Source organism: Protomyctophum parallelum, assembly GCF_964188405.1.
Source record: "Protomyctophum parallelum genome assembly, chromosome: 8".
NCBI lineage: Eukaryota > Metazoa > Chordata > Actinopteri > Myctophiformes > Myctophidae > Protomyctophum > Protomyctophum parallelum.
The window spans coordinates 7,349,768-7,364,961 of NC_139703.1; the positions used below are offsets into that span (position 1 = coordinate 7,349,768).

General features: G+C 42.4%; 1 protein-coding gene across 16 annotated transcripts in view; it reads left to right on the top strand.

Annotated features, from left to right (window-relative positions):
- The first annotated feature begins 266 nt into the window (after positions 1-266).
- Positions 267-15,194, top strand: part of cast (calpastatin) — a 61,669-nt gene continuing 46,741 nt past the window's right edge. For 6 of the 16 annotated variants that reach the window (XR_014569669.1, XR_014569670.1, XR_014569671.1 and 3 more), the window contains exon 1: positions 8,199-8,365. Coding sequence is in view for 13 of the 16 variants with exons in the window: in XM_083771849.1 (XP_083627975.1) it covers positions 8,288-8,365 (78 nt within the window). In the remaining 3 variants the exon portion in view is untranslated. Of the gene's footprint in view, positions 505-1,254; positions 1,669-3,428; positions 3,498-8,198; positions 8,366-12,277; positions 12,308-15,194 lie in introns of those variants that run through there. The other 10 variants (XM_083771852.1, XM_083771860.1, XM_083771853.1 and 7 more) reach the window with 8 other exon arrangements.

The following is a 15,194-nucleotide window of genomic DNA, read 5'->3' on the forward strand; positions in this document are numbered from 1 at the left end:
TTACCAGACTATGATCTGACAAAAAAGAACAGCAAAGTGCAGCAACCTAACATAACGTACAGTTACAACAGTGCAACCGTGATTTTCTTTCATCTGTGTTCATCTGTCATCTCCCTCTCTCTCTCTTATCTGATCTCTCTCTCTCTCTCTCTCTCTCTCTCTCTCTCTCTCTCTCTCTCTCTCTCTCTCTCTCTCTCTCTCTCTGTGTGTGTGTGTGTGTGTGTGTGTGTGTGTGTGTGTGTGTGTTACTATCCCCGAGCAATATACAGGCTTGCTTCCACTTGCAATCTTGCATTGATCAAATCAAGGACAAAACTAAGTGTTCTTTGCGGGAGGGCGTATATATATTTAAGGCGTATAGGCGTGCAGCATCGATATCTATTCCCTCAATCCCTCCAGAGGACTAGCCGTACATCGAACTGGGAATAAAACGTTCGTCTTTGACATTCCAGAAACATGCCGCACAAAAACAGAACCCATGGTCGTCGTAAAAAAACAAAAGGGGTAAGTTTCCGTCTTAGAGAAAAACGGACATTTTAAACTGGCCAGTTTAAAATCGTTTGAGTGCTGTGCAGCCATGTGCGTAACTGCATTGCAAACTGACATTTGGCATGGTTGTCAATACATATTGTTTTAAGACTTATTGTGACTGTGCAGTGTGCACAGCTGTCATCATGTGCAGTGGTGAAAGTAACTGAGTAGCCATAGGCCTATAGCCATTACTCAAGTAAACTATTGCCTAAATAAAGTTAGCTATTTTGAAATAGGCTATTTATTTGACTTGACTATTTCCATTTGTTATATTTAAACATAGGCTATGCCTAATTCCTTTACATTTAAGAGTCAAATGTTTAAAAACACACAGTAACAATATATGCAATATGTTTACGTTTAGCCTAGGCTATATGTGCTGATCATAATCTGATGTGATGTGATTGTGTACCGGCTGCTGTATATACCCACCCATGCTCAATGTGCTGCCTGCTAGTGAAGTGATCAACTAGCCTATTAGCCTATTTTTCTTCTTCTTTGTAAATGTTTTAATACAGGACTTTCATTTGTAACATTTCTACTTTGCTGATATATCTAGAATCTAGATGTTTTCTTTCTTTATTTATTTGTATATATTTTTTTACATTTGCAAAGTAAAAGTCAGACTCGATCAATATCTCTTGTGTACTGTGGACATGTGGTCTAATTGGACTACGCCTACGTCCCATCTTATCACAACATGGTGAGTAAACTTTAGGCTATGGTGTGTATTTATTTGGGGAAGAAGACATCATCCGATCATCGTACAGTTGCGCAATGTCTGCTGATTTCACATTGAAAGTTATGAGGTGAACGTAGGAGGTGAATCCGTGATTCTTCATTCGTTTAGGGCGCGGAAGAAAAAGGCAAGCGTCCTCTCCTCCTCAAAGTGCGACGGCCAGCCTGAGATCATAATCTAAGCCTCGCATAGACTGTCTACTTTACATTGAGTTGTTGTCGGGGGAGTGGCGCATGGCTGTGGGACGCATGGGAAAGAGAGAGTTTATTACATGTCAAGACAGATCTAACTTTTAAGACAGTTTTTAAAAATTCACCCTCTGCCTCCGCGAGCAATTCGTCTCATCTCCTGCTGTCGACCTGTCCCCCATGGCGTATGCTGCGTATTGGATGTGGACTGTGAGTAGTACTGTATGTGTTTGGCTACAAGCCATCTGTTTAATATTCGATAGGTTGTGGTTTATTTTTTTACCCTCTGGGAAAATCTAATCAAGTCTATCCTGTATGCACCTTGGCAGCTTGATCGAAGGAAATGTTTCTGTGTTACTATAAAAAATTACACAGGGTATTAACAGTACATTTCTTGAAGATAAGTTGTGATGTAGGCTAGCCTGTCAGTAGTAAGTAGGCTACTATGCATAGTAGGAAGTTTTGTTTTTACAAGGGAGCATAGAATGTGAAGGGGAATGACAAGGAACACAAGACAGGGCTTTGCCCATATCCTGGCTGGCATTGGGTGTGTGTATTAACTTTTAAATAGGAGATATGATTGTATACAGTACACCATTCCAAGTATTGCATAACCTATATACAGTTAAATTTATTTGCTGGGCCATTGGGTTGTGCCTACTCCAACTCTCATACCTGAATATGGTCAATTATTATGCCAGTGCTTAAGCATTTCCTTATTTTTAACAATTTTTGAGCATTGTGTGTGATTAAACATGCTGGTGTATTGTATTTATTTAGTCTACTCTTAAAACAAGAATTATTCGGCTGTTTAACTAATAAACAGCAGACAATGGGTGAGATCAGTGCTTCCTGAAGGAATGGGAAGCTGACACAACAAATAGCCTGCTTCAGTGCCAAAACATGCTTTCAAATGGTGATTTTATCACAGAACATGTCGAAGACAACAGACCCGCACAATGCCACTTTGCTGGTTCAAGAGAAAGTTTTATTTAGACTAGAGCAACGTTTTGGTCGTGAGACCTTCCTCAGGCTCGGATTTTATCACAGGAAATTAAAGATGAGACTTTTTTTTTTACCATTTGCGTCATAGCCAGAAATACAACTTTCAATAGCTTACAATCATGACATACTTGAAGGCGAAATCAGTGAAATCGGTAATAAAAAATAATATATATTGATCAGTGAAACGGTACATCTTACTGTGGGGGAGATTGATGTGTGAAATATGTTCCCATAAGCCATATTCTATATTAAATCAAAGTTTACAAAAAACACAGCTTTTCTCTCTTGATACAAAGTCATGTGGTGTAATCATTTTTAAAACAAACATATTTGTATCATTGGTTTAATATAGGTTCATAATAAACCCAGCTGCTCACATGACCCCATAGCCACAATGGGAGCAAAGTAACAAAGGGGTGAATCTCTGTGTCTAGACTACTTAATTAGAAACAAAGAATGACAGACCAAATATATAACCACAAGTTGGAACAAACATAAACACTACGTGATGTCACAGTGATAGCACCTGACCTTACAATCATATACTCCCTCAGTCCTCTCAGACATCCATTGGGAGCTCAATCAAATCACTTCTCAAAAAACAACAAAAGTTGGTCTTTAGTTCATTCATTATGTAATGTACACTTTATATGGTCCTCTAAAGTTAAATCACATGGAAGTTGCACGCACATCAACAAATGTAATAGGTGCTGGTCTGGATATCAAAGACAATCTGCATATCGTCTTTGACTCTCCCAGAAAAGCTTGGAAAAGTTGGAAGACATCAAGACACACAGATTTCTTCTTATACTAAGCCTAACCCTGTGGATCAACTTACCCAGCTCTCCCCTATGTGTGTCTGTGTGTCTGTGTGTCTGTCTGTCTGTCTGTCTGTCTGTCTGTCTGTCTGTCTGTCTGTCTGTCTGTCTGTCTGTGTACGTGCGTGTGTGTGTGTGTGTGCGCAGCATGGAGACCCTACTACCCCAGATGGAGGCCATCACACTGGCAAGTCCGCAGTGCGGCACAATGCTAAGGTACAGAGTGAAGCATTTCCTGTCACGATAAAGACAAATATTATCATATTTGTTTTTCCCATGCTTCCCATGCTGTCTGCCCGCCAGGCTGCCATACCAGTTCAGCCATCTGCCAAAACAAACATTTATCGGCTTTGAATATTTGGAGGAAGTACACTAGCTACATGAAAGGGGGAACATGTCTATGATCCCTCAGCACTATGTTCCCTAACCCTAACCCAACACTAGTTTAGGGTTAGTAACCCAAACCTAACCCTAGCCTAGTCCTGCTTTCAGTAGCAGGGCTGACAGCAATGAAAGCACTCAGTGACCGGGAGCTCTTTGACATTGGTTGTAAAATAGTATGAGTTTGTCTCCCTCTAGTGAGCACAGACAGACTTGCTGGCTTGAATTGGAGCCAGTTGGAACCTTAGACTGTATTGGAACCTTATACAGTCTAAAATGTGTGTGACCAGGTGTTACATGTCTGTGGATTAAACATCTCTTAAGCACCTCTCGATCCGGAACAGAGGTGTGGTTTTCACAAAGCTCTCTGAGACTTGCACCGGCTTCCAGGCTTGTTAGTAACAGCAGTTGTTGTGCTGCTTGCTTGGCTGCCAGTGGAGGGATCTTCTACTACCCTGACCTGATAACAGCCCCATTCAATGGGATGATATTTTAGAAGCGTTAATATTCCAAACGAGATGCACGACCAGATGCACGACGTCAGAAATTAGGACAGAACATCGCGGTTATGATCAAAACCACGGACAGCGTAGTAGATTTAGCACCAAAGTCTGATGTCAATATCGGTAGGGCGCAAATCCACGGGTTAATTCTACTTTTTATTTGCATTGTAATCCCCATAGGGGGATTTTAGATCGCCTCATATAAGAACTGTGTTTGAAAAATGTCATCCCGGCCGTTTCACTCATATGGATATGAAGAATCAACTGACGCTATTGTTACTGCTACTGAATTAGTTACATTTTCGCTAGAAACAGACTGTATCATATCATGAGTGACTGACTGTCGCAAACGACACAGAGACACCTATTTTTGGACCACAATGCTTATATGAAACGATTTTAAGATGACCTTCATGTTATTCTCCATAGAGAAATTACTTCCGTGAACAAGGCAGAACCAGGGGATGAGCGAGTCAGGACTTCAGCGCTCTATAGCAAGATTTGTCGGCTCGTAAACCAGGAAGTGAATGGCCTATTTGGCACAGCCAAATAGGTCCTGGAGGCCTGAGCAAGGTGTAGCCTATAGCAACAGCTGTGAAAAAAAAAAGATTTTAGCGAATAGATTTTCGCGATCACGTTTTATATCATTATATAAACGGTGTCCACACGTCCTCGGCTTCCTACAGGTGTAATTATGAAGACGTGTGGACACGTCTTTAGCATCGTGAGTGTTAAGTCATTTAGGAAAATGATATAAGTCCTATATACTGTAAGAGGCCAGTATGGGGTAGAGATTGACAGTTATTGTAGGTGTCAGTTAATGTGAGCCGTTGAGTGTGTGACATGCATCTAAATATAGTGATGAACAGAACCTCAGGAGTCCAGTTGCACATGCAAGATACATAAATACACACACACACGTGCGTGCGCACAGTTGCACACGCACTCATGCATGCACGGATGCATGTTTACACTACATAATTTGATTATCGATATTTTAAGACATTGACGTATGCCAATTTGATCCGGTCAGGAGAGAACACGTACGTGACTATTACCTTCAGTAATAAATAACACCTTGTTTAAATTAAATATGTGAAAAGATTAAGTCCAGGGTTTAGTTGGTTTCAAGGCCCCTGCGGTTCCCATGGTAACTGGTCAAACGAGCTTGGCCAGATGCCACTGCTAACAGGTGTGTCTGTACTCTATACCGGCTTCTGTAGAAATGAGGAAATGTACAAATTCTGTGTATATGTGTGTGTGTGTGTGTGTGTGTGTGTGTGTTGTTCGGTCAACATGGACATAAATTCATGCCAAGCCCGTGTGTTTTAATCATTTGGAGTCGAGGTGGAATTAATCTCTGTGTTGACGTGTTTATTTTGCCAACGGTTACGAGGTCTGACGCTATCTAGGTTCTGTATCGGATTGCGGGTCCCACGCACGTTCTTTCACAATCTCGGTGTCATACAGAGATTGGTTTCTTCATACGCACTCTGCGTATGGAGTTACAGGGGGTGCAGTAACATGTTAGGGTGACAGTTTGTCACCCTAACATGTGGCAGTGTTTGAGCAACAGAGCGGTACGCACATGCATGGGAGCGTTCACTGAACATTTGATCTCTATACTGTCTACTGTCTAAACTAGAGCTGCAACAAGTTAGTTAAGCTGCTTTCAACTCATTGACTGACTCACCTCACCTGGCAGTGAGGAGCCCCCACTGGGAGGACGTAGGGCCTTCGTCCTACTCCCGCCCAACACTGCTGACAGGTGCCGCCCCAGCCCGTCTCACAGTATCACCCGCCCCGCACGGCTTCCCTGCCCTCAACACGGGCCAATTGTGTTTGTATAGACGCTCGACAAAGCCGGATGCACCGCGTTAGATTCAAACCTACAACCTCTGTGTGGTGGTGGACAGGGACTTTACCATTGCACCGCCCGGGCGCAGAAGAATAATCAATTACATAGATTTTTAAATGATGATCGATAATCTACTTTTTTATTTGTATTTTTTTAATGCAGAAGAACGCATCGTGAATGTGCCGTATCGTGAGCTATTTCTACTATTTTTGCACGACTCCGTTGTACAATGAATTATAACATCAGGCTATAGTGGTTAATAAAACTAATTGATTTAGTCAATCATAATACATCTTTTCATGTTGATTCATTGATATATTAAAAAAGTTAAAAAACACATGCTTCATTAATTTAAAAAGTAATCGATACAATAATCACCTAGAAAATAATTGCTAGTTGCAGCACTATTACAGCAGCCTGTGTGAGCCTACACATTATTTACGTTGTGTTGTAGCCTGCTACTGACACAAATCATCAGCGCTGATTCTATCACAGTGACTCAACGGCATTGTCTGCACTCCACCCAAGCACTCCCTGACGAGACGTGCAGCGCACTGAAGTCATGCTTGACGTTCAGTTGCAGAGATATGTATGACTGGAATTGTACTTTGCACTCCCATTATTTGGTCATCACTAGTGTTCTGTGATATCGGTGTAAGTAACTATGGGAGCGGCTTGCCTTGCACGACAAAACTTGTCCACCCTGTTGTTCACCGTGCATTACAGCAGCAAAAGTAGTTCACAGTTCACCAGTGCTTTTATTTCAACTTAATTGAGCGTGCGTTCAGATTAGAAGGTGCTGTATAATGTATTTCTTTTTCTTTTTTACAGTCTTTAGACTATGTGGTTTGCTCAATAAATCATGCCACAAACACAGACCAAAATAAAATGTTATTCTATTATTAATAAGACAGATTCAAGTTTAGACAGGACGACTGCTTTTCCTCAAGTACTTTCAAAAGAATTTGCGATGACGTCTGCACACCCAAGAACCTCCCTAGATTCTGGTGTGGTCTTATGGGCTCTAGTTCATGTGGTATCACAGCTAGTTGATTTACAATGCTACGCCTTAGTCATAAACCAGCTGAAACGCATGCAGGATTACGTGTGTGTGTGTGTGTGTGTGTGTGTGTGTGTGTGTGTGTGTGTGTGTGTGTGTGTGTGTGTGTGTGTGTGTGTGTGTGTGTGTAAACACAATGTCCTTTTTCAATCGCCTCTCCAAGCTTCCTCTCCAAGCCTCCTCTCCAAGCCTCTCCAAGCTTATGAACATACAGAGAACGTTTTCAGCTGAATGAACGACGAACGTGGTCTCACTTGGCACATAGTTGGACACAGCTGTAATGTAAAACAGAAGTCTGTGGCCCCTCCCATGACTGCGCAGTCATGCTGGTTCCTCAACATATCTTTTTATTGTTCTGATGGTGGAATCTCATTGTAAATGTAGGTACACGGTGGCTGTATTACAAATACAATGCAATGTTGTAAACAGACTGCAATTCTCTGTGTCTGTCCTTCCATGCGTATGTCTGTGGCTGCACATGTGCTGCTGCGTAGTACTGTATACGTTGTGTATGTATGGCTGTGCTCACACACACGGCCGTATCCATTTCAAGCTGAAGTGGCTCAGTCAGTTGTGGGATCAGGTGCGTGTCACGTCCACGCACGGTCGGTTCCCTTTATAGCGCACACAGTTAAAGCTCAGGCGGTAGTGATCTCCCTGATTCCAATGGTGGAAGTAATATATTTCCTCCCAAAAATGTGTAATTTAGAGTTTTAGGCTACATCCGTATAGTATCCGTATCCATAAATCTCTGTAAGGTGAAAACCTCATATGTCCAAAACTCTTTCTCTGTCCAAAATGCAAAAGTAGCAAGATGGACTACTTTGTTTTGACACTTTTGTGCGACGCTGTAGTAAGATCAAGCAGGGCACAGATTTACAGACAAAACGCAAAGATTTAGAATATGGACATCACATCATAATAAGAGCCCCGACAGCAACAACAATAAACGTATCCCTCATCCTTCCCAGCCTGGCTGGAGCCCCCTTCTCTGCTCCCTGAACACGCCCACTCCGCTCACCCTGACCATGACCCGTTTCTACAGTGTCCCCGCCTCCCCGTCCACTGTCCCCACCCCCCTCCTCCTGCTCCGTTAACGTTGTGTCTGTACTGAAGCATGCATGCTGCCGCTCTGCATACTGTAGCAGCACACACACAGGCACAGGCACACTGACAGAGACTCTCGGAGACACTTTCAGCCAACATGGGCCAGTTACTGAGCTGGATCCGAGGCCCACCACGGGACCACCCGGCACTCCAGGATGTGGCCGTGGAACAGCAGGTCTGTTTGAACGTCTCTGTCCGTCTGTGTGTCTGTATGTCCGTCCGTCTGTCTGTGTGTCTACAGTATGTCTGTCCGTCCGTCTGTTTGTTTGTGTGTCTGTCTGTCTGTTCATGTTTTGTTTTGTGGAAAGTGTGCCTTTCGCGATGATCCCTTGTGTGAATGGGTTGTTGGTTTTGCGAAACGCGTTTTGTATGTTTAGCAAAAAAGTACTTATTGTGCAGGAAGCCTTCCTGGAAGGCATGCCTTCCCGAAAAGTTGCCCTGGCATGGATCCAAGTCAGAACTCTCCCCTGTCCCTCCTCCCCTCTCCCCTCTCTCTCTCTCTCTCTCTCTATCTCTCTCTCTATATATCTATCTCTCTCTCCCCGGGCTGGGAGGAGAGAGAGCACTGGAATGTGAGAGTCTCTCTCTCGGTCAACCTCTGGACATTCACAGTTGAAGTGTGTTTTGTGGCGACTAGTGAGATATTAATTCAAGGCTCGGACAGGGACAAGGCCCGTGTTGTACCAGGACATTTTGTTTGCTTTCAGTGGTGCAGGAAATCTGGGAGTCTGCTTGTCTTGACATCAGAAATGACAGTCATAAGTGCACACACATTTTTGTAGCAATAATAATAATAATACACTGTAGGTTTTCATAGCAGTTAAAGCAGTTTTTCTTGTGCCATTAGGATGAACATAATGATCTGTGCACGCCTGTGTAACTGTCCATTTGTCAGTGTGGTGGACAACAACAGGAGATCATTGTTTATTCACTTGTCTTTACCTTGGTTATCAGTCGAGTTAGTCGAGTGTGTGAGTCACAGTTGTGTGTAAATGGTTAGATGAATGGTGTGGCTTTTAAAGGCACCGTGCACAGAGAAACACTGTGAAACCCTGAGGGTTCATTTAACTGATTGCGTACGGGTCCATTTGGTTACATTTGTATGCTATCAAGAGTTCAGAGTTACTACTGCGATAAATCAACACTGGGGATTTGACTGTGTACATTTTAGCACAAGAGAGAAATTAGATGTTTGCCCGGGACCCAAACTAGTGAAAATAGCAGATCTACAGCTCACAACACAGTCATAACTTTTTAGGCTAAAAGTTTTTATAATCTTTATAATCTCTTTTTTATTTTATTTTTTAAAGGGGATAACAATCCCCCCCCCCCCCCCCCCTCGACCCATAACAATTTGTTCGCGACCCGAACATGGGTGCACCCACTGTTTGGGAAACAGGGGTGTAGCCTATCTTCAGTGCACTGCTTTGGTGGGAGGCTGTGTGTTTGTGCTTCCTTTTTAGAGTTTCCTTTCCAGTGTCTGGCGTTGCATTCTACACATGCTGACAGTGACGTCTTGTCTCCCACCCTGACCCCCGTCCCCCGTCCCCCCCGTCATCGTCATCATAATCTGTTAAAACTCTCATTAAGCAGACAGGAAACGGCCACTGGAGAATCGCATCGTGTGAGTGCCGAATGGCCTTTTGCGTTTGAGTAAGGACGCGCTGTGATTGGCCAGTGCACTTGTGCAAGGACGCGCTGAGATTGGCCAGTAGCCACTTTGAGTGGCAGTCCGGGGCAAACTCACTCACCAGAACATGATTTAATATTCTGTCCATATCGGGTCGCAACTAAGTGAACTTTGCAAACGCTCGACATGGCAACTTGCACGCTTTAGCGAGCTCGGTGGTGTGTCTCTCGTGGCTCAAACTTTACTTTAGGGGGGAGGGGGCCATTTCCTCAAACGCGAAGGCCATTCGGCACTCGCGGGAATCGCAATCTACATGCAAAACCATCACATTAACAGTTCAGTGATGACAAATGGACAATGGTGATCCCCACAGTGCCATTTCCTGTGAAGATATAACAATCTTCCTTTCACATGTTGGCTCTCCCCACTCTATTACACAGGTAATAATGAATAATAATCACACCTATTTGATGCCATAATAACCATGGGGAGAGTTTCAGATTCTGATTGATTGCTGCCCAGGCAAGTGGTCATACTTGGGGTTAGGGGGTGTCCTACTGCCCAGGGACACTTCAACACATTGCTGGGTCTGGGAATTGAACTTGGGACCTTTTGCTTACAGCGAGGTTGTTTCTGTATGCTATGATCTCTTATTGTTATTTCTTCGGGTCCCGGAGGCCGCAACCCATGACTATACTATCGGTGAAACCACACTTGCAATTTCCCCCAAATTGAGCGTTTATATTTATTTATAGTTATTCTTCAAATAGGCAATTGTCTTCCTGATCAGTAACAGTCTGCATTGCAAATGTTTTCATACAAAAAAGAACCCCACAAATATTATTATTTTTACAAACAATTATTCATAAAGGCTGCTTAGGTTAAATGAAGATTAAATGAAGAGACGAGAGACATTTCTGTGTGTAATGCATTTAAACACTGCATGTATGTTCATCACCATACAGACAGAGTAGGCAACTGTTCCTTTAATACTCATCTGGATTGGTCAGCTGTGTGTGGAGAGGGGAGGGGAGGGGAGGGGAGGGCACAGTACTGAGCACGTGCAGACCCAAGCTGCCTGAGGTTGGGTGGGTGTGTGTTAGACTAGAGCACTGAACCATAATATGCAGAATGCACTGAACATGTGAGAGGAAGTCAACATGTTGGGTGCAGTGTGAGAATGCATTGAAATGTTATATTTTCTACCACGGCATACTGTACTGTATCGTGATATGGCTTATCACTTATTTTATGCTTTCGAAAATGTCTAAAATAGCACAAATATCAGATCTAAATGCTCAGAACAGTCGCGAAACGATCGATCCAAAGACATCGTGGTATATGATTCTGTTCATATCGCCCAGCCCTATTTTACTACAATACACATGCATTCTGCATGTGAAGATGATGCAGTCCAGACTGTACAAATGCACCTCCCACTCCATGCTGCCTTATTCATCACACATCAGTGTTTGCGAGCTATTCCGTAGGCTGGCAGTGGGTTGTTAGGCAGCATCAGTGAAAGAGTCCCGCTTTCAGATTTGTCGCTTCACTGTCACTTTGGCTGCTGATCTAATCCTTACATGATCTCCGTTGGGCCGGTTATATAAATGAATCTTGTCTGGGACAGCTTCCAGGGCCTCGGAGAGGAGAATGCACTACGGGTGAACACAAACTCTTTCTGACATTCTGTTCCCTGTGTGTCTGTTTGCATCTTTGTCATGCACGCTTCAGCAAGAGCTGTCGCTCTCGACAGATGTTTGTTTGTTTGTTGTTTTTGACAGTCAGGTACGGAAAGGAACCGAATTTAGACAGCATCCAAACGGACGCAGGAAATTGTTATGTGACATCACAGAAATGAGAACAGGATCCGAATCAACAGAATTGTTACGTCACAGGTTTTCAGGTGTAAAAAAAGAATGCACCTGTAAACTCCATTATGAAAAGGAAGGAGGGAAAGGAGGCAGGGAGAGGGCCGGAAGAAGTCAAACAATACATACATAAAAATACATCTACTGTAATATATATATATATATATATATATATATATATATATATATATATATATATACATGAGGTTAAAGCATAAGGTGCAAAAGTGGTAACACATTGATATGTCCACAAGGAATGTGAAGTCTGAACATAATCCACATGAAGGGGAAAAAAGAAAAATGGTGTAGTGAAATGGCTTTTTGGGCATTTTTTCTGAAGTTTCAGCCTCAGACAGGCAGGATCTTAGTTTCTGAACCAATCAGAGCGATGCATCCCTCCAGGCTATGGGGCGCATAGGTCCGTCTCATGCACGTACATGCACAGTGGTTTGTTTACAAAGTGACAGAGAGTCGACAGCAAAGCCAGGGGATTTTTTTCTAACCTGTACACAACTTATATACATATTTTAGCATCTTGAATTGATTAAAAACAGACTATTTCTGTAATCAGTAGCAGCTGTGTTTGGACGGACGTGCAGCAATGGGAATCAAATGGGTGAGCTTCATTTTTATTGGCTTTTATTGATGTGAATCTCTAGATGTCATCACGCAGGAAGTAATAAAAAATTAAAAAAATTATAGACTTTAGGTATAATACACACACAAATGAGAATTGTTTTGGCATCCATTGTTAGTGTGAAAGTGTGAAAAACTTATTTTTTCATTTCATATGTGTGATATACTCAGTATACCACATAGGCCTACAGTATATTATACTGTATGTGTATGTACCTGTTGCTACCTAACAGTAGCAAATTAACTTTTACTTTGCACCTGGCAAACATTTGAGATATGTTTATTTAAGCGGGTAGCTGGGGGGAAGACGGCAGCTGTCATACTAAGTCAAGTTCATGATCAAGTACAAAAAGTTTAGAATTGCAAGTGTAGGACAGAGAAGGCAGGTAAACAAACCAGGCAGGAGTGCACTGCTAAATTTAGAAACCTTGTTGGGCATGGACACCCAGCTGACCCAGGAATAACCCTAGCTTACAGTACACAGGACACCAGCTCAGTGGCCTTGTGGTCAGAGTGTCCACCCTGAGATTGGGAGGTCGGAGTTCAATCCCTGCCTGTCCAAGTCATATACCATGACTATAAAACCAACTATAAAAATGGGACCCAATGTTTGCACTCATACTGTAGGTGGGTCGTAGGTCGTACTAGCAGGATGTTGGACTTACTTTATGGGCAGTCCCTGTGACGGCTGTCCTATGGGCCGCAAAGTAAACGGCTTCCAAGTCTACTGACTTTCTTACTGACAGGACTCATGGGAGGGAAAAATCTGTGTACTGATTTAAAGTGATGATAGGTTCTTGATTTACCCTGGTCCGTGATAGATGACTATTTCCATGCATTTGATGTATTAGCTTGTGTTGTCCTTGCTGACTCTATGTCGGCTGGATTAAGAGCGTCTGCTAAATGCCTAAATTGTTATTGTAAAATGTAAAGTGAGTGTAAACTAAAAATGAGGACATAGTCATAGTATTACCAGCTGCTTTTATATTTGCTGCTTTAAAGGGATAGTTCAGATTTTTTTAACTTAAGTTGTATGAAATACTGCCATTAATATAGTGGTTGCAACTGTATTAATTGATTGCCCGAGTCCCGTGGTGGGAGTTCTGCTCTGGTTTTGGTCAATATTAAGTAGTTCCGGTCATTTTGTGGGGGGCACTGGGGGCCACACAGTAAAAGTAAATTAATCCACAAAACGAATGTAATTTGTATTGTTGACCTATTTCTAAAATATTAGCGCGACCTTCGTTCAACTTTGACCCCTCTATCACATGGAACAATCTTGTGGGCGTAGTGATATGGACACAAAAAACATAGTTCCGTGTGATAGAGGGGTAAAGAAATAACGAAAGTTGCACTAATATTTTAGAAATAGGTCAACAATACAAATAACGTTAGTTTTGTGGATTAATTTACCTTTACTGCGTGGCCCCCAGTGCCCCCCATAGAATGACCGGAACTACTTGATATTTCACCAAAACCAGAGCAGAACTCCCACCACAGGACTCTGGCAATCAATTGATACAGTTGCAACCACTATATTAATAGCAAGTATTTCATACAGCTTAAGTTAAAAAAATCTGAACTATCCCTTTAATATTTTACTGTGGACCACCACCGCGGTGGTCCACAGTAAAAAATAGATCTACAAGCTCCCAACGTGTCGAGATATGAATATGATGCACTGTGCTGAGCTTGGGCCTGGAGGGGATATGCAGCCCGGCTGCTCAGCGCTCACAGCAGCGCAGCACCTGTAAAAATATCAGATCTAGCCTATAAGCTCCCCACGTGTCGAGATATGAATATGATGCATTGTGAGCATGTAGATAGGCTATTTTAACAATTTTATTCATTTATTTATTATTATATATTTTTAAAGGAATGGTTTTGGTCATACAAGGTTGGCCTAAAGAAATTCCGAGGCAACATGGCACCCACTAGGTGGTGAATAGTTGCGAAATGGTCGTCTACATTTCATGATCGTTGTCAGGCCAGCTTGCTAAAGCAGCTGGTAAAAACAACATCAATATAGCTCTGGTGTGCATTGTGTCAATTTGCATTACTACAGATTCAGTTAAGTACACTGATAGTACAATCAGAATGCATCAGAAACAGTGATGTCATATTTGTGTGAGTGCATGTGTGTGTGTGTGTGTGTGAGTGCATGTGTGTATACAGGGTTGGGTCACTGTGTGTTCTTCAAATATAGAACTCGAGTCAGTGGCACTGGGATTCTCTGGAGTATATTTAGTAGATGTAGTGCTGACAGATACTTTGTGCTATTGGTGGTGTAGTGACTCTCAAAGTGGTGTCTGGGGACCCTTAGGGGTCCTTGAGGGGGTTCCAGGGGGTTACTGTGAAACTAATCAAAGGTTTAACCACTTTAACCCATCTACACAATATCTTCTAAATCATGATAGGTTTTCTGAAAAACCTATGTTTCTATATCAGTGGTGCTCAAGCTATGTCAAGATGAACCCCTAGAATTATATGTAATTGGCCGCCGACCCCCATCTGAAAATATGTTGTTCTGGGGGGTCCCTGGAAAGAATATATATTCAAAGATTTCTGACACTTTTTCATGATTTTTCATAAATAGCAGATCTACGAGCTCGTAGCGCGGCACTCAGTGCTACGCTATGAGCTTGTAGATCTGCTATGTCATATTCAACAGCTAAAGTATAACATAATGCTTAAAAGTTACACCAAAAGGGGTTCATGTCCAGAATGGGTTAAGCCTATATTCATACATACAAGCTTGTACAGAAAATTGCAAAAGCTAAATTGCTATTTGTATTTTTTTAGACATTAACAACAGACATTTCCTAAAAGTTCTTGATGTACTGCTTGCCTGTACTGTATGTATTTTG